General features: G+C 41.4%; 1 protein-coding gene and 1 pseudogene across 2 annotated transcripts; both read left to right on the top strand.

The window, feature by feature from the left end:
* Positions 1 to 4,736: 4,736 nt before the first annotated feature.
* Positions 4,737 to 7,915, top strand: LOC118401808 (putative nuclease HARBI1; annotated as a pseudogene).
* A 1,766-nt stretch (positions 7,916 to 9,681) lies between these two features.
* On the top strand, positions 9,682 to 24,025 carry LOC118401797 (tubulin--tyrosine ligase-like). 2 transcript variants are annotated; one of them, XM_035799403.2, is made up of 7 exons: positions 9,682 to 9,823; positions 12,145 to 12,223; positions 12,351 to 12,583; positions 12,837 to 12,972; positions 13,167 to 13,436; positions 13,635 to 13,778; positions 19,662 to 24,025. In XM_035799403.2, the coding sequence occupies exons 1-7, from the start codon at positions 9,799 to 9,801 to the stop codon at positions 19,864 to 19,866; spliced, it is 1,092 nt and encodes a 363-aa protein (XP_035655296.1). In that variant the 5' UTR covers positions 9,682 to 9,798; the 3' UTR covers positions 19,867 to 24,025. The 2 variants fall into 2 exon arrangements, with proteins under 2 accessions (XP_035655296.1, XP_035655288.1); XM_035799395.2 differs by lacking the exon at positions 9,682 to 9,823 and adding an exon at positions 10,615 to 11,546.
* The last annotated feature ends 1,167 nt before the right edge of the window (positions 24,026 to 25,192 follow it).

Genomic DNA, 25,192 nt, shown 5'->3' with positions numbered 1-25,192 from the left:
TAGCACTTGGTGGCCTATAGCAACACCCCAAAAGACAAGGATTTAGATGTGCCAAGTGAACTTGCAACCACAACACTTCACTAACACTTGACATAATATATTCTCTAAGCATTACAGGGACATGGCTCTGAATATATACAGCAACACATCCCCCATAAGCATTTCTGTCTCTTCTATAGATGTTATATCCTTGTATTGCTACTGCTGTATCATCAAATTAATTTTCTAAGTGAGTCTCAAAAAGGGATAATATATAAATGTTATCTGGTGTTAGCAAGTTATTGATTTCATGAACTTTATTTCTAAGGCTACGTATATTAATATGGGCTATGTTCATCCCTTTCCTGGGTAGTTTATCAGAGAGACATAATATGGAAAAGAGCAAACAAAGCAAGAGAAAAAAATATACATTCGGCAGTCCATTAATCAGTTGGTGTGTGGTTTTAATTTAATTTGGCTGATTAGGGGGCTTGTGCACATTAGTGTTTTGTTAAGTAGTTAGCTAAGTTACTGACTAAGCTAATTATTATTAATGTTTTTGTTGTTGTTGCATTTCAAGTGGGCATTGCTGACAGGCCAGGGCCCATATTCCCAAAGAATCCCAGAGTAGTACTGACTTTAGGATAAGTTTAGCCTTCACACCAAGTAAAATTACATTGACAAGGGGGAAGTTATCCTAGATCATTATTCTTACTCTAAGACACTTTGTGAATATGGGCCCTGGAAGAAAGCTGTTGCCCAATACCTTGCACAGCAGTCTGTTCACCACAGGACCCTGGAGCAGGGGTAGGCAACCTTTTTTTTCAACTAGGCACCACACCATGGGTGCGTTCAGTTAGCTTGAACATTTGTATCGTTGCAGACTGGTTTGTACTAAACGCAATGTTCTCTTAAAACATTATTGTACTTTTTTATAGGAGTGCAACTTTCACTGGGGATGGGGGATCATGTCCCCCCCACATTCTGAAATGGCTTTTTTGTCCCCCCCAGTTTTATCATCGCAATGTGATACAAAAAGCGGCAATGGTGTGCTTAAGTACCATGCGGATGCCTTCGGGTGTTCAGCCGGCTAGATTTAGGTCTGCGTGCACACTACAGAGCAGGCTGACAGGCTGTGTGAAGGCAAAGCTTTTGGAAGGCAAGCAGAGCAGAAACTGGCTACTCTTTAGTTGACTGATGTAGCTGCCAAGGTAACTGCTGTTTAACTTAACAGAATAAACTAAACCACTGTTTATTCGCAGTGCTGAGCTAGTATTGTAACGTTAGCTAATGTTTCATCACCTCTCAACTGAGGTAAATGAATTAGCTATACTAGCTAGTAGCTACAACAGCCAGGTCAGCTCTATCCTCTAGCTCTCTGTCAGATAGTGATATGAAGTGGCTATTATTACTATATTACAGCAGTTGTTTGTATGGAAATGTTTTTTAGCCTTAGTTTTTTCCAGTTTCAACATAAGTAAATTAACTTGGTTTGCTTTCGCCGGATTATGTACCGTTAGAGAAAAAGAGCTGGCCAAATGTTGGCTAACGTTAGCTATTATTTTTGCCTCACTCACACTAGACCTGAATCAAATGATAAAACCATCAGCCAAATGATTAAATATTGATATTCTGATGTTTTTTTCAGTGCAATGTGAGTTTTTATTAGACAGTATGGCAATGTAATGTTATTGATCTGTCAGTTTCCCTAGCTAATTCCCTACTTTTCACACAAACATAGTAATAAACAGCTCTAACGTTACAGGCTTCACTGTCATGGTGCACAGTATAGGTCTTCGTGGGACCAACCTCTTCATTCTGCTCCCGCCAGCCTGCATCTACAGCTTTTCATACCACACTCCGTCTGACTCCCACCCGCTACCGCAAGAACTGGTCCCAAACACAACCGCAGTCCCGCCATGTTATTTTAGTGATGCAGCTCACTTGCCAGCCATGGTCCCAGCAATGTTGTGCCCTATAGCCAATATCATATGCGCAAAAATAACTTTTTCACCTGGCCCTTACATGGCCCGAACTTCCACCTTGTGTATTCTACTATTCTAACTCAGTAAGTTGAGATCCCGACTGAGTTCCTCCAAAATGTTTTATATATTTTTCAGTTTTAAAGCAAGTTTTCTGCAGTTCCACACATTTTGCCATGGGGCGGAGAGAACATTTAGCAATTTTATAACAAATTTCATGCAATTCTACCATTTTGCCATGGTGTGGAGATCAAGTTTTTTCCGTTTTGAAGCTCATTTCCCGCAATTCTACACATTTTGCTGTGACTTAAGCCATGTTAATGATATCTGAGTGAGAGTAACTAACAAAATCAAAAAGGGGCCCCCTGGAGGTCAGGGCCCCTGGGCAAGTGCAATGCGTGACCGGTCGGTATTCGGACATGATAGCTGTCTAGACTAATTTACAAATAAAAAAAATAGTTAGCTGAGATGGCTAATTGAGTGACTGTCATTGACTGACATAACCAAATTTAGAACTTGCACCTTGTGCATTCTACTATTCCGCTTATGTCGCTTATGCCTGGAGCCAGCCCTGACTGTACCTGTTTTTTTGTGTCATTAATTTATTGTGGCCACCAACAATTGGAATGCCACCACCTACTGTGCGGGAGTGTGTAGTCCACAGGAGGTTGGTGGCACTTTAATTGGGGAGGACAGGCTTGTGGTAATGGCTGGAGCGGATTTAGTGGAACAGTATCATTCCATTTGTTCCCGTTCCAGACATTATTATGAGCAGTCCTCCCCTCAGCAGCCTCCACTGTTGTAGTCGATCACGTTACACTTACTTTGTGATACAAAAAACAGTGTGCTGGCTGTGGTGAAAAGGGAAGTTAAAAAGGGGGTGGGGGGGATTGCACCACTAACTAACCCTGCACCTATATCCCACCCTTCTATAAAAACATGATGCTAAGAAGCCAACCGTACTGAATGACATATTATTCAGATCACTTTGTATTGGCCTACTACTCACAGGGAACTGATCTCTTATCCTTGGCCATCATCCTCTCCTCTCCTCCATGCATCAGCATACGACACCTTCTGCACTATGACCCTGACAACCTCTACCTGTCTCTCTTGCACCTGACACTTCTGATCCCCAGAGAACCCCCACAGTTAACATACAGCTTTTTCCAACGATTCTACACACTCTTTTGTCTCCTGCCCTCCTGACCTACACACTTCTTACATCTTGGAATCAGTCCTTACTACACACTGCTGCAACATGTACATAAGCTTGGCATACATCAGGTGGCGTCACTCCTCCCGATTCTTGTCCTTCAACAAAGCGGTGATTTGTAGATCTATGTAGCTATGCGGGGGGCTAGATTGGACTTATGTTTAACACTTATGTAGGATAGGTGTAAAGCACTCTACTCAAATTGGGCCGAATCCTGTGCCCTCCCATCTTACAAAGCTCAATGATAGTCCATGGTGCCATCTGGTGGTGAAGATATACAGTGGCAAAAAGTCTGTGAACCCCTTGGAAATACTTGGATTTCTTGACCAGGGGCCTGTTGCACAAAAGTAGAATTAAGACATCCGGGATAAATGACTCAGCTGAGCTCAATGAAGCCAAAACATGTGCGTCCAGGCTTAATTGGTTGCACAAAGACCAAGCCAGGATGAGCAGACACGGATTCATTAAGCCAGGTGAAACCAATCCTGGATAGGTGCGCGCTCACGGCTCACTCAAATAGACCCGGCCACAGATCACAGATTAACTGATTTACCATGGCAACTAGAGCCGCGTACTTTTCCCCGTCGGAAGCACAAATCCTCATGGAGGCATACGAGGAGGTAAAAGATATAATTAAGAAGAAAGGCAACACCGCCACAGTGATAAAGCAAAGAGAAAAAGCGTGGCAAAGTATTGCAGACCGCGTGAATGCGTAAGTAGTGCACAATTACACACTCACCGCTCCGCTGAAACATCACAATTACAATTCAAATATTTAATTCACATCTCCAAAAACGCAGTTGTACTGTAATTATGAAACGGTTAAATTTTTAATTGAAATTCACTGCAGATATGGGTGAAATTGTGTAAAGTAAGTCCATCACACTGTATAAAGCTATGATAAATTATTATTAAAGCCTTACATTATTATTTAACGTTACTACGCTCAGTACGGTTTAATCTTAGCCGTTGTACTCTGCTTCTTATGTTGTCCACCGTTTTTTTTGTGTTTCTCCTGCTTTCATTAATGTAAAGCTGCTTTGACAGAATGAAACAATTGTGAAAAGTGCTATATAAATAAAATTTAATTGAATAAATAGATGAGCTATAATAATAATCACTTTAATTTATATAGCGCCTTTCAAAGGACCCAATGTTGGTTGCTCACTGCACTGCAAAAATGTCTTTCTTACTTAGTATTTTTGTCTTGTTTTCAGTAAAAAAAAAATATCTAAAAAACATCTTGAATATTTTCTTGAGCAAAATTACCTAGGAAAATAAGCAAAAAAATCTGCCAGTGAAACGAGAACTTTTCTAAAATTAAGTGTTTATGGAAAAAGTAAACTTATTTCAAGAGAATTTTTATTATATTGACAGATTTTTTATTTGCTTGTTTTAAGCACACATTTACTTAAAGTTTATATTTTTTGTCTAAACTGTACTTATTTTGCTAGGTCATTTAGCAAATCAAGAAAATACATCTTTATTTAAGTTTTTAAAAAAAAATATTTTTACTGAAAACAAGGCAAAAATACCAAGTCATTTTTTGCAGTGTGACTCCATTAAATGTGTGTGTGTGTGTGTGTGTAGATTAAACATGAACGGGCCAAAACGGACATGGCAGCAGGTCAAAATCAAATACAAGAACATTCTGCAGAATGGTATGGTCCCTGACTAATATTTAACAAAGCACAAGCATATATTGTACCCAGAAGGTGCCTGCTCACACATTGTCTGTACTGTTTTAGCAGTGAAAAAGAATACCCACAGACAAGGCACGGGTGGTGGGTCACCAAAGGCTGACCTTACCCCAGCAGAGGACATGGCCTTGGAGCTAAATAAAGGCAGGCCCGTCTTAGAGGGGATCCCTGGGGGAAAGAGACGAGCATAGGTTCCTCCCAAGATGCCACCCGCTTCATTCAAGGTATGTCCTTCCATCTCTACATGGGATACAACCACATTCATATTGAATCAATTTGGACTGTCTGACTTTGGTTTACCTATTGCCTTGCAGTGTCTGGCAGCACTGTGTTCCTGTTAGAGCCACCAGCACAAGCACCAGACGATGCTGATCCAGTGAGTACTCCATCAAAGGCATACTGTAGGCCTGGCATGTCTTGTCTACTAGCTTCAATATGAATCCGATTAAATGTGATAGGGTGAAGGCCCCAGTGCAGCAGCAACAGCACATGATGGAGACGATGATGATGATGAGGAGGAGACCATCTCTCTGGATTCCAGAAGGCATGAGGTATCATGGTAAGACTGTGAAAGTACTATTTACTCTACAATGGTGAGGAGTCCTCATCAAAATCAAAAAATCTAATTTATTTTACAGGACCCAGATGCTATACAGTGGGAAAACCAGCCTGGCAACATAGTGCGTATTAATAAAAGGACACCACATCCTGCCAAATTCCAGCTGCGCTAATTGTATTGTGTTCACAGAGCTCACAAGCTATCAGAAAGTTGTATGGCAACCACCTCCGGCGCCAAATAGAACTGGCAGACATAGACATTCAGTACAAGAAGAAAAAGATGGAAAATCTTGCACTGGAGTCCGAAATAAAAAAGAGGACAATTAGGAAACTGGACCTTGAAATAAAAAAACTTGAGAGGGAGGTGAGATATGCCTTCAATGTACACTGTATGCTAACTGTAACACAAATGTATTAATCATTATTTGTATTTCCTCCCCAGCTCCAAGAAGATGACACAGCTCAAAATAAAAATTAGGTATATTCTCGTAAAGTCAAGTGAGCCATGACATATGAGCTCTTATTGTGAGCACACAGGACGGTGGCATCTTTCTAAGGTTTTTTTATTTTCCCAGCAATCAGTACAACCAAGTCATCGTTATAAGGCATCGCCCTCTTTTGCCCACCCCCAGCACCAGGTGTGGCCACTAGCCTATATGAAGGCCCAAAATTGTGTGTTCCTTTCTGCTCTGACAATGGCATGCCCATTCGTGCGAGATGTGGTGGATGAAGAAGCACTTGTGCTGAGGAGAGCCTTCAGGCGAGAAAGGGTCTTCAGGGACCGGTTGGACCCACTGGCCTTCCCTGACGACCATCTATATGAAAGATACAGGTTTTCTGCAGATGGCATCAGGTATCTATGCAGACTACTGGGTCCCAGGATTAAGCACCGCACTGCACGGAGCCATGCACTGAGTGTGGAGCAAATGGTTTGTGTGGCCTTGCGCTTTTTTGCTAGTGGAGCCTTCCTGTACTCAGTGGGGGATGCAGAACAGCTGAACAAGGCCACAATTTGCCGCACAATAAGGAGTGTGTGTCTGGCTATCAAAGCATTAGCAGATGTCTTCATCTCCTTCCCTGGCCACAGAAGACTCTGTGACATCAAAGAGGAGTTCTATAGGATTGCAGGTAAGAGGATCTACAAATTACAGGACAACTGTTAACACATAGTAGGATACTCATTACTTTGTGTGACAGGTTTCCCCAATGTCATTGGTGCAGTGGACTGCACACACAAGGATAAAAGCCCCCTCAGGTGCCCATGAGGCCGATTTTGTGAATAGGAAATCCTTTCACAGCATTAATGTTCAGGTGAACATAACTTTTTGATATTGTCCATTGACGAACACTCTGCATTGCCAGTGATGTGCATTGATTGGTGTAATATTCCTCATCTTATGATTTCAGATGGTCTGCAATGCTGACTGTGTGATCAGCAATGTTGTGGCAAAATGGCCTGGCTCAGTCCATGACTCCAGAATCTTTCGGGCCTCTGAAATCTATCAGTGCCTATCACAAGGTAAGCCACACAACCCCTATTTATAACCATCATGGCTGTGTCAAGAATATCACTGTGTTTATGAGGTAGTAATTATGAGATTTTGTGTTGACAGGTGAATTCTCTGGTGTGTTGCTGGGAGACAGGGGGTATGGCTGCCAGCCTTTTCTCCTGACACCTTTCACAGACCCCCAGGAAGCACAGCAGGCCTACAACCATGCCCATGCCAGGACCAGGGCCAGAGTTGAAATGACCTTTGGCCTCCTGAAGGCACGCTTTCACTGCCTTCACAAATTAAGGGTCAGCCCTGTTAGGGCATGTGATATTACTGTGGCTTGTGCTGTCCTCCACAAGGTGGCCTGCCTGAGGAAGGAGAGGGCCCCCAGAGTGCCACCAGCCATGGACTGGGACAATCCGGCAATCTTCCCTGATGACGACAGTGGTCGGCTGCTGAGGGACCAATATGTGTTGAATTATTTTAGTTAGTATGTGTGCTTTCAATTTTGGTTAAATATGTCCTGCGGTGGCAGAGGAATTTGGGTTTTTGGGTTCGTTTTTTTACGAATTTGGCCTCTTATGATGTTTGTGCGGTATACTGTGTGTAATACAAGGCTGCAGGGAGGCTACTGCATCCATTCATTTGTCTGTTCAGTTGATGTGTATGGATTTGTCCTGCATTTATTTTAGTGTGCAGACATGCAGGGTGTGTTATACAGACCTTTGAATGTGTATGTATCATTTTGTATAATATGCTTGGATTCTGTGCTTTCCATCTTGTAGAGTCACTGTGACTTCAGTTTCGAAAGGAGCTGATGGTTTACCTGCTTTGTTTTGTCCTTATTCAATAAAGGAACATAATGTTACACATTGTGTTTTTATATTCATATGGAATGTGTATTTGTTTATATGACAGAGTACTAGGGCCACACTGAAGAAAAAGGATAAAGTCATACATTTATGAGGCTGGTTCTTTCTGCAGAAAAGCTACATATTGTTTTGATACTTATGACAATGTGATACTTAATATTCTGGCACATCAGCATGTCTTTGTTTATGAAACCATACTGAAGTACAATTTCGCGAAATGCCCCGCATCTGTCATTTTAACAACTGTCCTCCTTTAAAACAACTGGTTACAATATTATGACTTGTCTTTTTTTTCCCTCTGTGGCCCTAATATTCTATCATTTTATATATAGTCTATGGGAAACTGTAAATTATCTAATGATAGCAACATCTAAAAATCATTTTTTTATCCAAAATCATTGAAATTAATGATCACAAACGTTTAAATAATGACAGTGGGTCTAGTTATGTGATAACAATGTATAGTGAGCAGTGAAATAACTATTGGTTTCCATTTGTGGTGACTGCTGACTGACATTAGGGATGAGATTAAATAGATCCTGGAATTTAGCCTGGTCTGGAGCAGGCTAGCTCCACAGAATAAATCTCCATGGTAATTTATACCATAACATATCCTCCTGCCCCCTATCCATCTTTAGTGCAACCGGATTACGGATCAATTGAGCCAGGATCACCAAGATATCCTGGCTTAATCCCTTATCCTAGTTTTGTGCAACAGGCCCCTGATCTTCATTTTAGTCACAACAATAGACAAACACACTGTGCTTAAACTAATAACACACAAATTATTTTATTTTTCTTGTCTATATTGAATACATCATTTAAACATTCAGTGTAGGTTGGAAAAAGTATGTGAACCACAAGGCTAATGGAGATGGAAACTGGTAAAAAAAAAAAAAAAAAAAAAAAAAGATGGACTGCAAGGTGATAATAAACATCTCCCACATTATCTGCTTTACTTTCCTGGTTTTAAGGTAGATATGAAAAAGTATATCTACCTACTGTAAGGAAAAGTCTATAGCTGCATTTATTTAAGATGTAAAACAAATAAATGACCTTAGTAAGTGCCAAATAAATCAACTGAGTTGAAATCATCTTAAATTGGCCAAAAACCAACAAATGAAAAAAAATAATCTGTGAACATTTATGTGAAAGTGTATGTTTTACTTGTGAATTACTTGTCCGTTTGTTTAAATGCCATTTTAAAAACAATGCAGCTGTAGTCAGACACAGCGGCCAAACACAGCAAAGGCTCCAATTGTCTTTCCACCATTCATTTTTTAGATGGTGAATTTTACAAACACTTCAAAATTAAGTACAGTATGTGTTTGGTGTAATTCTTTCTCAGACAAGGTGAGTTTTATCAATATATTTGTCTCAATTTACCCCCAAAAAAATCTAAATGCTAATTAGCAACCTCAGCAAGACTACAAATTCCTGCAGGAAGCTCATGCTCAAGCTCAGATACCTGTGCCTAATCCATGTTGAATCCATGTGCTGTATTGAAATAAATACTTTTAGATTTGTGTAGATTGTTGTGAATTGTTAGATACTACTGCACTGTTGCATCTAGGAACACAAGCATTTCTCTAGACTCGCAATAACATCTTCTAAATATGTGTATGTGATAAATAAAATTAGATTTTGAATTGAATAAAGTGTTTAATTTCTCTGTTTTGGCTAGCCACTGACTACACTTGAACTAGTTAGCAGAGCAGTAGATAAATAATATTTTTGTATTACTTAGCCTAGATAATTGTTTGTACAGTATGTTGACTCTGGTGTCTATTTCAGACCTTATGACATTTTTCAAGAATGAGCATTAAAAGGGGAGAAGACTGCTATAAGTCTGGCCATGTGAAGAAGTGCAGCTATAGTTAGGGGGCAATTTACCGGTTTGGTGAAGGCCAGCATGAGGGATAGACTGCTATAAGTCTGGCCATGTGAAGAAGTGCAGCTATAGTTAGGGGGCAATTTACCGGTTTGGTGAAGGCCAGCATGAGGGATAGTGTATCCTGTGTCGGTGAGTGTAGCTATTAAGTTTGCGCATTTTAGCAATACAATGTGTTCTATGCAGCTGTTAACATTCTACAAGGAAAGAGACACTTAATACTGCACTACAATGTTTTGGGTTAAGACAAGTTACTATGAGTAAGGGCAAACATCATGATAAACTTGCAAACTGGGTTTGAATAAGACATCCGATTATCACTTTGCATGTATAACATTTGCTTTTATTATATGGATCACGCGTTATCAAACATCACACTCCCTTGTCTGATTGGTCGGATTTGTGGCCGTGGTAACTAGTGACGACGGCTAATGTGCTCGTCGGAAGTAGGAAGTTCTGAAATATGCGACTTGCTAACTGGTTGTAGTTATACACGTGCCACGTTCAAAAATGAGGCTGATATTTAATCGGATGTATAAAAATGACACCCTTTTAAATAATCGAACGACCTAGAAAAGCACTCCTCGCTCAGCATTATTTACAAAAATGTAACAGACGTTAATGCCGTAGTAGTACATTTTCTGTGAAAATCACTACAATACATGTGCTTTAGCTAAAACCCTGGCCTGGCTAAACTATCTAGTTACTAAAAATAAAAAATAAAATAACAAATATACACAAAAATGAGTAATAAAAAACAACAACATATCTAGCAATTTACCTCTCTAAAATGGGGGTCCTCGCCGGGATATGCAGTACAAAAACATTTCCGTTATAAATTGCTGTTGTTATGAGGAAATATACCGTTGAAATGTAAATATAACTGTTGATTTAATTACCTTAAGTGAGGTACCAGAATATAAAGACTACAATAACCACAACTGTGAACTCGGAAATATCCGATTTACGCCAGCGCGTTCAAGACAACTGGGAACTTTGGGGGGGGGGAAACGAGCTCCGCCTGGGAACAATCGTTTGAACCGTCATCGAAGTCGAAATTCCAAGTCGGAAACTCTGGCATCTTTCAAGAGCGCAGTCTTTCCGGCCTGAACATCATCGACGTCATGATTTGAGCTCTTATTTTTCGATTTCCCAGTTGTTTTGAAAGCTCCTTAAATAACCTTTACTGGAAAATGTGAATCTCTTTTCATTGGTCGTTGTTTTGTCTCCAAGTTAAACAGCTAAAATCTTAGTAAAGTACCAATTTACATAGATAACGATTTAAACAACACTTAAGAAATGTATTCAGCTACGTAACATTAGCAAAGCAAGCCAGATAGGAGAAGCCAGAGGATCTCAGCCAGACGTGGGACCAAGTAACGTTAACGTCGTTAGTCAGGCACACCCTAAATCTGGGCACCCATGACTGAAACGTAACGTCAGGCGAGAGTCATGCAACATGAAGTAGTTTGGACTTTTGTGATCTTGAAAGACATTCACTAGCAACAAGAACATGCGAATCACTTTTTTCAGAACCTGGATATGACTGTCTCATCATGCCACAGACACATCCGTCCGCGAGATAGCGTTTGCCAGCCAGTCTGCTAAATTCAATAGCTACATCTGGGCTAGCTAGCTAATAATTCGTTTTGTTGTGTGCTTTTGCACATATACTATTGTTGTAATATGAATGTACCGATGTATACATTTGTCGCAAGAGACGAGAACAGCACCATTTATGCTGAAGTCTCCAAAATTCTCGTCGCAACTGGACAATGGAAGAGACTGAAAAGGGATAATCCCAGATTCAATTTGATGTTGGGCGAACGGAACAGACTGCCATTTGGACGGCTTGGTAAGAGTAGCACTTTTGGCATACTCAGTAAATGGTATTGCATGGCTTTGAATACCTTTTGTTGGAGTGTCAGTATTCTTGTTCTCACCCTCAAATTGAACCCATGAATTGTGTCGCATGAAACAGCTAATGTAGAGATCTATAATGTAGGCCCATAGTAGATGCACACACACCACCAGTACTATTATGGCACTCACTGCATCGTTCCCAGCCTCCTTGTGAGTCTAACCAGGACTGCTGCATTTTCTACATTATGCAAAGTACAAGAAAGTTATTCCCTTATACCACTAATAATGTTCCTTAATTATTTTGTTTGTGGCCCACCCGTTTCACTTTACGATTCATATTTTGGTCTTGACTATCCTGGAGCCCATAGTCTAGACTATATTGGCTACTATGTTACGAAATTGAAACCTTATCCTGGTGACGTCACTGAATCACATCCTCTGCGGATAAGTAAGAGAATGCCACAAGTTGGACACATTGAAGTTTGACTACAGAGATGGAAAAGGACCAGACACGTGCAAAATGCTTTCCTGTGTTTACACCGCCCTATTGTCATCACTTTTTTCGTCATGTGTTTGTATATCCTCCATAGGTCATGAGCCAGGACTGATGCAACAGGTGAATTATTACAGAGGAGCAGACAAGTTGTGCCGCAAAGCATCTTTAGTCAAGTAGGTATTTGAACTTTGGTATTGAAAAGGTTTGTGTAATAATTTTCACTCTGATACTGTAACTTACACTCAAATTCACACTGATGCTGTAAATATCATCAATATCCTCTTTCTTTACATTATGCAGGTTAATCAAGACTAGCTCAGAGCTTCCAGACCCTAGCAACTGGTTGCCTGAATCCTACATCATCTATCCTACTAACCTAAATACCCCCGTCGCTCCTGTAAAGAATGGCATCAGCCACCTGAAAAGTAACCCCAAGACAGATGAAAGAGAAGTTTTCCTGGCCTCTTATCACTCAAGAAAGGAAAGCGGAGAGGGAACAGTGTGGATCGCCAAGTCATCTGCTGGAGCAAAAGGTACATCCCAGTCATCACGTCTGAAGGCTCGGGTTTCTATTGATAGCTAGTACTGCTAGATACTGTAGTCGTTGGGCACTATGGGGAAAATATGATATTGTTGCCTAAAGAATCTAGTGTTTTAAAGTTAATGCTTGCCTTTTTTTGGATGTTTCCTTGGACTGCCCAGTGAGTTACAAACTCTTTATTGGCAAAATATGTATTCCAAGGATTGTATACAAAGATTAGGCTTGGGTTGGTTTTCTTGTTCCAGGTGCTGGAATTTTGATATCCTACGATGCAAATCAATTGCTGGAGTTCATTGATAATCAAGGGCAGGTTCATGTCATTCAGAAGTACCTAGAAAGACCACTACTGCTGCAACCTGGCAACCGTAAATTTGACATCAGGTAAGCAGCTGATACTAATATTTTTGTGAGTGATAGCACATCTGTGTGTTTATTACATGTTTATTACCAACAAAATACCATATAGTCTTATAAATACACAATTCGGGCTGTCTGAGGAACAGTAACAGAAGCAATGTTATTGCTGGCGTTTTTTCCCAGTAGTCTTTAACTCTGCGGGTCTGTATTGTTCTTAGGAGCTGGGTGCTCGTGGACCATCAGTACAACATCTACCTTTACCGGGAGGGTGTGCTGCGGACGGCCTCCGAGCCCTATGACAGCTCCAACTTCCAGGACATGACCAGCCACCTGACTAACCACTGCATCCAGAAAGAGCACTCCCAGAACTACGGCCGCTACGAGGAGGGCAATGAGATGTTCTTCGACGAGTTCCGGCAGTACCTGCTGAGCACCCACAACATAGCACTGGAGACCAGCATTTTACCTCAGATCAAGCAGATCATAAGGTAGCTAGCTACTTTTCATCCTGTGCTGTGATGTTTGTGTTTTACTTAATTGAAGATGGAAAAATACCCTTTTTTGTCAGATGACCTTGCAAACATGACCTTTCCCTAACATGCATAGTTCTACAAATAGCTATGTACAGGTATTTGCTACACCACTACTCAGACTCCTGACAATGGTTGTTCTGTCTGGTCTCCTAGGAGTTGTTTGACATGCATTGAGCCAGCCATCAACACTAAACACCTGTCCTATCAGAGTTTCCAGCTCTTTGGCTTTGACTTCATGGTGGACGAAAGCTTCAAGGTGTGGCTGATCGAGATCAATGGAGCTCCGGCCTGCGCACAGTCAGTATTATTTTTATATCGTTTTCCTCGTAGTGGTCATATACACATATGCAGTGCATTAAGAAAGTTTTCAGACCCTTCCCGTTTTCCACATTTTGTTACATTAGAGCCTTATTCTAAAATTGATTTGACTTTTTTTTTTTAACTCATCGATCTACACACAACGGCAAAGTGAAAACAGGTTGTTAGAAATGTTTGCACATTTATTAAAAATAAACAACAGAAATACCTTGTTTACATAAGGTTCAGACCCTTTGCTATGAGACTTGAAATTGAGCTCAGGTGCATCTTGTTTCCATGGATCATCCTTGAGATGTTTCTACAACTTGATTGGAGTCCACCTGTGGTAAATTCAATTGTTTGGACATGATTTGGAAAGGCACACACCTGGCTATATACAGTTGACAAGTCAAAGGAATTGTCCGTAGAGCTCCAAGACAGAATTGTGCCGAGGCACAAATCTGGGAAAGGGTACCAAAAAATATGCAGCATTGAAGGTCCCCAAGAACACAGTGGCCTCCATCATTCTTAAATGGAAGACATTTGGAACCACCAAGCCTCTTCCTACAACAGGCCACCCGGACAAACTGAGCAATCGGGGCCTTGGTCGGGAAGGTGAACAAGAACCCGATGGTCCCTCAGACAGAGCTCCAGAGTTCCTCTGTGGAGTTGGGAGAACCTTCCAGATGATCCAAGATGGCGTTTCAGTAGGACGTGTGTATTTGTTGTTTTGTTTCCGTGTCTTATCCCGTGTAAATAGCCAGTCTTTTTTTGTATATCTCTTCATCTCACTTTCTATCTACGAACTAAATATACTTTCCTGCAACCCCCCTCACCCACTTTGGTACGGATCTGCTATTTTTATTCCTTATAACTGGAACTTCCATCCGGAGCTAGCCAGCTAACTAGCTTACTAGTCTTTGTTAGCCACGGGCTAGTGATCTTCACCTTTTTGCCGGTCATCAGCCAGCCTTGGCTCAGACAACACCTGCCAGTCTGCACAGCGCGATATCAACTCGGAACATATTGGACTGCTTCTCTCTACCATATTACCAGATTCCTGTCGCTCTGGATCATTACGCCGGATCATCGCAGCTAGCTAGCTGCAAACGAGGGGCTACTGTTCGCTAACGCCTCTGTCCCGAAGCAAGCACCAGCCTCAAGCTAGGACCATATACCAGCTAATTCTAGGGCTACAATACCTCCTTTGCTAATTGGCCTGGACCCTTTATTGTCGACATGGAGCCACGCTGATCCATCACGACTGGACTGCCGACGTGATCGCCCGATGTGGTCTCAACAGGTTGTTCTGTTATGATGTCACCGAAGTAGAGGTCGACCGATTAATCGATATGGCCGATTTAATTGGGGCCGATTTTCAAGTTTTCATAACAATGGGGAATCTGTATTTTAGGACACCGATTTGGCCGATTTTTATATATATTTATTATTATTATTATTTACACCTTTATTTAACTAGGCAAGTCAGTTAAGAACACATTCTTATTTTCAATTAGGGCCTAGGAACGGTGGGTTAACTGCCTCGCTCAGGGGCAGAACGACATATTTTCACCTTGTCAGCTCGGGCGATTCAATCTTGCAACCTTACAGTTAACTAGTCCTACGCTATAACCACCTGCCTCTCGTTGCACTCCACAAGGAGACTGCCTGTTACGCGAAAGCAGTAAGCCAAGGTAAGTTGCTCGCTAGCATTAAACTTGTCTTATAAAAAAACAATCAATCATAATCACTAGTTAATTACACATGGTTGATGATATTACTAGTTTATCTAGCGTGTCCTGCGTTGCATATAATCTGACTGAGCATACATGTATCTGACTGAGCGGTGGTAGGCAGCAGCAGGCTCGTAAGCATTCATTCAAACAGCACTTTCGTGCGTTTTGCCAGCAGCTCTTCGTTGTGCGTCAAGCATTGTGCTGTTTATGACTTCAAGCCTATCAACTCCCGAGATGAGGCTAGTGTAACCGATGTGAAATGGCTAGCTAGTTAGCGGGATGTGCGCTAATAGCGTTTCAAACGTCACTCGCTTTTACACCATAATTTGCAAATAAATTCATAAAAAATCCTAGAATGTGATTTTCTGGATTTTTTTTCTTCTCTTTTTCTCCATTTTGTCTGTCATAGTTGAAGTGTACCTATGATGAAAATTACAGGCCTCTCATCTTTTTAAGTGGGAGAACTAGCACAATTGGTGGCTGACTAAATACTTTTTTGTATTAAGTAAAAATAAGTGTTCATTGTCACGTAATTGTCATTATTACAAATACATTTAAACAATTGTCCGATTAATCGGTATCGGCTCTTTTGGTCCTCCAATAATCGGTATCGGCGTTGGAAAATCATAATCAGTCGACCTCTACACCGAAGAGCCATCTACTAGCCCCAGCCCGCTAGCTTTTCTGAACGATGTGTCCCCTGCTCGCCTAGCATAGTAGTGACTTGCGAACGGCACATGGCTCACCTATTGCTGCTCTTTGGACCCTATGATCACTCTGCTACACAGCTGATGCCCCCTGGACTGTTTCAATAACACAGTACCTCATTTTGTTTACCTGTCGGCCCCAGCCTCGAACTCAGGTCCGGTATGTACCTACCTGACCCACTCTGCCCATTCATTGCCAATGACCCGTTGTCTTAGCACTCCTGAGTATTATTATTTATTTAATTTGTCCATTATTTTACCAGGTAAGTTGACTGAGAACACGTTCTCATTTACAGCAACGACCTGGGAAATAGTTACAGGGGAGAGGAGGGGGATGAAAGAGCCAATTGTTCAACACCTGTGATTGCTTTATGCCTCTCTCTGTCAATACGCCTTGTCTACTGCTGTCTTGGCTAGTTCTAATTGTTTTATTTCCACTCCTATTCCCCAGCCGCTATCGTTTGTTGACTTCTGTAACTGTAAAAGCCTTAGTTTCATGCATGTTAACATTAGAAGCCTCTTCCCTAAGTTTGTTTTATTCACTGCTTTAGCAGACTCCGCCAACCCTGATGTCCTAGCCATGTCTGAATCCTGGTTTAGGAAGGCCACCAAAAATTCTGAAATTTCCAACTACAACATTTTCTGCCAAGATAGAACTGCCAAAGGGGGTGAAGTTGCAATCTACTGCAAAGATAGCCAGGTCTCTGCCCAAACAGTTTGTGCTTCTACTTTTAAAAATCCACCTTTCCAGAAATAAGTCTCACTGTTGCCGCTTGTTATAGACCCCCTCAGGCCCCAGCTGTGCCCTGGACACTATGTGAATTAATTGCCCCCCCATTTATCTTCAGAGTTTGTACTGTTAGATGACCTAAACTGGGATATGCTTAACACCCCAGCCGTCCTACAATCTAAGCTGGATGCCTTCAATCTCACACAAATTATCATGGAACCTACCAGGTACAACCCTAAATCCATATAAACAGGGGCACCCTCATTGATATCATCCTGACCAACCTGCCCTGTAAATACACCTCTGCTGTCTTCAACAAGGATCTCAGCGACCACAGCCCTATTGCCTGCGTCCGTAATGGGTCCGCGGTCAAACGACCACCCCTCATCACTCTCCCTAAAACACTTCAGCGAGCAGGCCTTTCTAATCGACCTGGCCCGGGTATCCTGGAAGGATATTGACCTCATTCCGTCAGTAGAGGATGCCTGGTTATTCTTTTAAAAGTACTTTCCTCACCATCTTAAATAAGCATGCCCCATTCAAAAAATGTAGAACTAAGAACAGATATAGCCCTTGGTTCACTCCAGACTTGACTGCCCTTGACAAGCACAAAAACATCCTGTGGCGTACTGCATTAGCATCGAATAGCCCCCGTGATATGCAACTTTTCAGGGAAGGAACCAATATACACAGGCAGTTAGGAAAGCAAAGGCTAGCTTTTTCAAACATAAATTTGCATCCTGTAGCACAAACTCAAAGTTCTGGTACACTGTAAAGTACATGGAGATTAAGAGCACCTCCTCCCAGCTGCTCATTGCACTGAGGCTAGGAAACACTGTCACCACCGACAAATCCACGATAATCGAGAATTTCAAGAAGCATTTTTCTACGGCTGGCCATGCTTTCCACCTGGCTACCCCTACCCCGGTCAACTCTCCTGCACTCCCCACAGCAACTCGCCCAAGCCTCCCCCATTTCTCCTTCACCCAAAATCCAGATAGCTGATGTTCTGAAAGAGCTGTAAATTCTGGACCCCTTTAAATCAGCTGGGCTAAACAATCTGGACCCTCTCTTTCGTAAATTATCCGCCACAATTGTTGCAACCCCTATTACTAACCTGTTCAACCTCTTTTGTATTGTCTGAGATCCCTAATGATTGGAAAGCTGCTGCAGTCATCCCCCTATTCAAAGGGGGGAGACACTCTAGACCCAAACTGTTACATACCTATATCTATCCTACCCTGCCTTTCTAAAGTCTTCGAAAGCCAAGTTAACAAACAGATCACCGACCATTTTGAATCACACCGTACCTTCTCCGCTATGCAATCTGGTATTTGAGCTGGCCATGGGTGCACCTCAGCCACACTCAAGGTCCTAAACGGTATAACCGCCATCGATAAAAGACAATACTGTGCAGCCGTCTTCATCGACCTAGCCAAGGCTTTCGACTCCCTCAATCACTGCATTCTTGTCGGCAGACTCAACAGCCTGGTTCACAAACTACTTCTCAGAATTCAGTGTGTCAAATCGGAGGGCCTGTTGTCCGGGCCTCTGGCAGTCTCTATGGGGGTGCCACAGGGTTCAATTCTCGAGCCAACTTTTTTTTCTCTGTATATATCAATGATGTTGCTCTTGCTACTGGTGATTCTCTAATCCACCTCTACGCAGACGACACCATTCTGTATACATCTGGCTCTTCTTTGGACACTGTTAAACTTACCTTCAGATGAGCTTCAATGACATACAACACTCCTTCCGTGGCCTACAGCTGCTCTTAAATGCAAGTGAAACTAAATGCATGCTCTTCAACCGATTTCTGCCCGCACCCGCCCATCTAGCATCACTACTCTAGACGGTTCTTACTTAGAATATGTGGACAACTACAAATAACTAGGTGTCTGGTTAGACTGTAAACCCTCCTTCCAGACTCACATTAAGCATCTCCAATCCAAAATTAAATCTAGAATTTGCTTCCTATTTCGCAAACAAAGCCACCTTCACTCATGCTGCCAAACACCCTCGTAAAGCTGACTATCCTACTGATCCTTGACTTCGGCGATGTCATTTTACAAAATAGCCTCCAACACTCTACTCAGCAAATTGGTTGCAGTCTATCATAGTGCCATCCGTTTTGTCACCAAAGCCCCATATACTACCCACCACTGCGACCTGTATGCTCTCATTGGCTGGCCCTCGCTTCATATTCGTTGCCAAATCCACTGGCTCCAGGTCATCTATAAGTCTTTGCTAGGTAAAGCTCCGCCTTATCTCAGCTCACTGGTCACCATAGCAGCACCCACCCATAGCACACGCTCCAGCAAGTATATTTCACTGGTCATCCCCATAGCTAACTCCTCATTTGCCTGCCTTTCCTTCCAGTTCTCTGCTGCCAATCACTGGAACGAATTGCAAAAATTACTGAAGCTGGAGACTTATATCTCCCTCACTAACTTTAAGCATTCTGTCCAACCAAGAGGTTTGGGTAGAGTAATTATTTTGAAAATGTTTGTTCCATTGTTCAAAGCTTAGAGGGCTATGTTAACCTCCCATGTTAGGTTTAATTCAAGTTGTGTCTTTTGATCACTGGCATCCAAGTGAACCTAAAATGTGCTTGTAAAATTGTCCTTTGAATCATTAATTTGTCCAGGTTTATTCTCACTAAGCCTGATTTAAGGGGTATCTTATTAATTGCACTCTCTCCATCCTCTAGGAAACTCTACCCGGAGCTATGCCAAGGTATCGTGGACATAGCCATCTCCAGTGTCTTCCCACTGAACAATGACTCCGAACCACGATCATCTTCCTCCTCCCCCGCTCCTTATTCCTCCTCCCCCTCCTTTTCCACTCTCAACTCATCCTGTTCCTCTCCGAAACTGAGAGGACCCCTCCACGTGGGCCCATTCACCCGGTTGTAAGTCCCTCCTCTGCTTCAGAAGTTCCAACCTCTGCCCTCTGCTCCTCACCCCTACGCTTTTCCCAAGATGTCCCACAGGCCAGGAAGCTTTGCCATCTCATTGGTTCTTGCATGGCAAGTTGTCTCGAATGGGAATACCCTTGTGATTGACTGAAGATTGTGTGACTTTCTCGTATGTGCTACCACATTCTCCTCCCCATACCCCCACAGTGGAAGCGCATTTCAGAGGAAAGCCTGGACAGGCATGCAGAAAATGAATGTGTGTAGACTTGGTGAATGTTCGGATGGTGATGAGGATTAAGATTAATTGGCGACAGACTGACAGATTTGGGGGTCCCAGAACAAGAAGATTCCCTTGTGAACCAGTGCTGCCACTGAGGCGACCCTAGACTGTATGGACGACCTCTGAAGATGGAGGGGACGCTTCACTTATTATACAGACTTTAGTGCCTTACATCTCCACCCATACCCCCTTAAAGATGCAACCTGTCGATTTTAGCATAGCGCCTCTGCTACTGCGTGTGTTATGTGAGCCTGTGTATTGTCGGTCAGGCAAGTGTGTATGTCTGTGTGGTCTAGTCTTTTTTTTTTCTTCTGGGTTTGGAGATCTTTGGATTTTATCCACAAAAGTTAGCATTATCAGGGGAGGGAAAAAAACTTTCCTGCATCTTGATATGAATACCTGACATTGCCTATAAATCATTCTTCATATCATGGTTATTGACCATTTTTTGTTGTATTGTATTTTAAGAGGATTAAAGCAGAAAATAGGCTACATTTTATTGCTACTGTAATTGTATTATAGCTATTTGATCGCTGTTATTCCATGCTCGCTGTGTAGTGTTAGCTCTTCCATTTTGACAGACTTTTATTCAAGTTCATTTAGTCAGTGTTGTTCATTCAGTGTACAAAAGATTCCTAGACAGACTACTCCTTTTTCCTCTGTCAACAAAGAGCATTTGTGGAAGGACTAGAGATAAACCTCCCCTGTTTAATTTGAGACTAGCTTTGCGACTTCTGAACATTTCAACCCATTTGAACCTTCTAAAGGTTCTACCAGTCAAACCGTTACACGGTTATGCATGAGGATCTCCACTACAGCTGTAGATCTGTCTTTGTTTGTGATTTTAATAGAGATTGCATGCCGGTGTGGAAGCATGTTACTGTGTCTGTTGTGTGTCATAATGCAAGAAGGCCGACTCTCCCTTTTGCCTCTAATACTGATAGTTCTTAGCCAAGAGCTGCCTTTTTAAAATTGTCTTTCATAGATTATTGAGTTTCTTGTTAGTTTTTGCTTGCTTCCTTGAAAACCTGTAGTAAACATAGTAGCTTCAACCCCACAAACTACTTTGTCAACGCAAGTATAATTTTTATTTTTTAAAGGATTTTTAGACTACTAGCGCTGTTGGTTATGGTGTTGCATAGCTTCCATAATATTACGTGGAGTTGTAATGCATGCATGCTAACAAGTAGTTTTTCCTGTCTGTCTGTTAAACTGTAATATTCAGTGTAGACAACCTGACCACGTTCAGTTTACAGAGGCTTTAGCATTATTGCCCACAGTTAACTCTTAGATTAAGTTACTTTGTCCTCTGTTAAAATGTATTTTAAGTATTAGTTAGTCCCTTAAAAGGGGCAATCCGTAGTTGAAACAATAACAAAGTGCATCTGTTTCGGTAAAAGGCTAAGGGAATGCGGCTGGAAAAAATGTAACCACTCTCAAATTCATAGACCGAGCTATGGATGCAAGGACTGACCATCCACGATATCAACATTATAGTTTTAACCATGTTTTTAGGCTATTGTTTGTTTACATGTACTTTGTTTACAAACATTGGCGTAAACCAAGCTTATACACTACATGACAAAGTATGTGGACACCTGCTCGTTGAACATTTCATTAAAAAATCGTTGACATTAACATGGACTTGCCCCCCCCCTTTGCTGCTATAACAGCCTCTACTCTTCTGGGATGGCTTTCCACTAGATGTTTGAACATTGCTGCTGGGATTTGCTTCCATTCAGCCACAAGAGTATTAGTGAGGTTGGGCACTGATGTTGGGCGATTAGGCCTGGCTCGCAGTTGGCGTACCAAATCATCCTAAAGGTGTTCGATGGGGTTGATGTCAGGGCTCTGTACAGGCCAGTCAAGTTCTTCCACACAGATGTCAACAAAACATTTCTGTATGAACCTTGCTTTGTGCACAGGAGCATTGTCATGCTAAAACAGGAAAGGGCCTTCCCCAAAGTTGGAAGCACAGAATTGTCTACAATGTATTTTATGCTGTAGCATTAAGATTTCCCTTCACTGGAACTAAGGGGCCTAGCCCGAACCATGGAAAACAGCCCCAGAACATTATTCCTCAGACGATTATTCCTCCAAACTATGGATTTTGGCAGGTAGCGTTCTCCTGGCATCTGCCAAACCAAGATTTGTCCGTTGGACTGCCAGTTGGTGAAGTGTGATTCGTCGCTCCAGAGTCCAATGGCGGCAAGCTTTACACCACGCCAGTCAGCGCTTGGCATTGCGCATGGAGATCTTAGGCTTGTGTGCTGCTGCTCGACCATGGAAACCCATTTCATGAAGCTCCCGACGAACAGTTCTTGTGCTGACAGATACAGTTTGGAACTCTGTAGTATGTGTTGCAACCAAGGACAGACAATTTTTACACACTTCAGCACTTGGCGGTCCAGTTCTGTGTGCTTGTGTGGCCTACCATTTCAAGGCTGAGCCATTGTTGCTCTTAAACATTTCCACTTCACAATAGCAAAACTTACAGTTGACCGGGGCAGCTTTAACAGGGCAAAAAATGTACGAACTGACTTATTGGGAAGGTGGCATCCTATGACTGTGCCATGTTGAAACTCACTGAGCTCTTCAGTAAGGCCATTCTACTGCCAAGGTTTGTGTATGGAGATTGCATGGCTGTGTGCTCGATTTTATATACCCGTCCGCAAGAGTGAGGCTGAAATAGCTAAGTCAACTAAATTGAAGGGGTGTCCACATACCTTTGACTATATAGTGTATTTTGGGTTCTGATGGGATACGACAGTTGAACTTAACTCATGAGGCATGTGCAAGTTATATTCTTCAAGAACCAATGGGTACAACTGCAGACTGCCCCTTTAACCACTACCTCTTATCACACATTTTCAAATATTTTAGTTGAGGTCATGCTTCAACATGTTTTGAGTCAAACACCGCTTAAGGGACAACATTGGCACATATTTATATTTTAATCCTTATCTTATGTTTACAAGATTGTTATGGGGAATGATGTACGGACAAGTGAATGACTGCTAAAATCGAATCTATTTGATATGTACATGGTCAAAACATACAATGGCTATGAATTATATTATATAGTAGTTGCTGTTGAATGTTCAGTTAGATTGTATATCATAGGGGCAAAAAATAAAGGTTTGTTTCTAGATTAAACATTTTTTTTGGTAAGAGCTAAACTTTATTATTCAACATATTGGAACATATCCAAAGACAATTATCAGTATTATCAAAATTAGGGAAATGTCTTTCAAGGGAAGGGGTGTCAGTGGGAATTGCAAGTGGGAAAGATGCAATAAACCTCTTGCATATTTCATTTGTTTGATTGTAAAAATATACATTTGGCTATTGCTATCTGGTCTGTGTGACTGTTAATTGTTCAATCTCTTGTAATGTCTGGTTCTCCTCAGTTTATTTGCACTGAACTTTTCCCATTTTTAATTACTTGCATTATCATCGTATTTTAGTTGAAAAAGTTGAAAAATTGCTTTTATGTCTAAAATGAATGTCATTATTTTCCCCCATAGTATTACTTATCTAGCTATGAATGTGAGTTTTAGGTATTTCAAGGCCTTTAAAGAGCAATGTGTAACTTCCTTTGAGTACCGCCATGGGAGACAAAGAAGTGACTTAAGTCTGTCATTATCAAACATTTTCACTAAACCAAGGCAGCCAAGAAGAAAGATATCCATATAAGACATAACAGCAACATTGGCACATTTGAAATGTTAATCTCTCCTCCAGTCAACAAGGTTTTACTGTACTGTATGTAGTCAGAGGAATGCCTATGATGTTTTTTTCTTCAGCTAATGTTTCTGCATGAAAACTTGATTGGATAAAAAAAATGTATGTAGAATAAAATGTATTGTTGATCTGAGTCTCCCGACTTCTCTTGTGGTGTAAAGGTGATATAAGTGGTGATATAAGACCCAGGGATGTACACTAGATATAACATGAAACAAAATAATATACAGTACTAGTCTAAAGTTTTAGAAAACCTACTCATTCAAAGGTTTTTCTTTATTTTTACTGTTTTCTACATTGTAAAATAAGTGTAGACATCAAATCTATGAAATCATGTAGTAACCAAAAAGGTGTTAAACAAATCCAACTATACTTTATATTCTTCAAAGTAGCTACCCTTTGGTTTGCACACTCTCAACCAGCTTCACCTGGAATGTTTTTCCAATATTCTTGAAGGAGCTCCCACATATGAGCTTTTTCTTCACTCTGCGGTCCAACTCATCCCAAACCATCTCAATTGGGTTGAGGTCGGGTGATTGTGGAGGCCAGGTCATCTGATGCAGCACTCCATCACTCTCCTTGGTCAAATTTATACTCATCAGATGAAAGGACAGATTTCCACCAGTCTACTGTCCATTGCTTGTGTTTCTTGGCCCAAGCGAGTCTTCTTATTGCTGTCCTTTTAGTAGTGGTTTCTTTGCAGCAATTTGACCATGAATGCCTGATTCATGCAATCTATCTGATCTGAATCGGATTCACGCAATTTATTTACTAACTCTTTTATCAATGTACCAATCAGGCTTCAGGAAGACGCATAGCACAATTATAGCAGCCATGAAGGTTTTAAATGATATCACTGAAGCCATTGACAAAAAACAGCACTGTGTCTAATTTTTTATTGATCTCTCTTTTGATACAGTTGATCATGCTATACTAAGGCAGAGATTGTCGAGTGTAGGTTTTTCAGAGCATACAGTTGCATGGTTTGCTAACTATCTGTCTGATGGAACTCAGTGCACTCAATTTGATGGGCTTATGTCTGTTAAATTGTCTGCCTTGAATGGTGTGCTCCAAGGCTCTGTACTTGGTCCTCTCTTATTCACTATTTAAATGATTTAAACAAAAATGTCCAAAATGCACAACTTCATTTTTATGCTGATGATACTGTTATTTACTGTTGTGCCTCGTCTCTTACAAAAGCTTTCCAGAAAATGCAAACTGCTTTTTATACTGTTCAGCAAAAGGACCTTGTGAAGATGCTGCAGGAAACAGGTACAAAAGTATCTATATCCACAGTAAA

This window comes from Oncorhynchus keta, chromosome 2, assembly GCF_023373465.1.
Source record: "Oncorhynchus keta strain PuntledgeMale-10-30-2019 chromosome 2, Oket_V2, whole genome shotgun sequence".
Classification (NCBI taxonomy): Eukaryota; Metazoa; Chordata; class Actinopteri; order Salmoniformes; family Salmonidae; genus Oncorhynchus; species Oncorhynchus keta.
The sequence above is the reverse complement of the archived record's forward strand: the minus strand, read 5'-3'. Positions and strand labels throughout refer to the sequence as shown.

Bases quoted from the DNA above. Each gene is read 5' to 3' on its own strand.
- LOC118401797 (XM_035799395.2), top strand. From the start codon at position 11,378: ATGAATGTACCGATGTATACATTTGTCGCAAGAGACGAGAACAGCACC. The intron at 12,973-13,166 runs GTAAGCAGCTGA...TATTGTTCTTAG, and splicing joins AACCGTAAATTTGACATCAG to GAGCTGGGTGCTCGTGGACC. The intron at 13,437-13,634 runs GTAGCTAGCTAC...CTGGTCTCCTAG, and splicing joins CAGATCAAGCAGATCATAAG to GAGTTGTTTGACATGCATTG.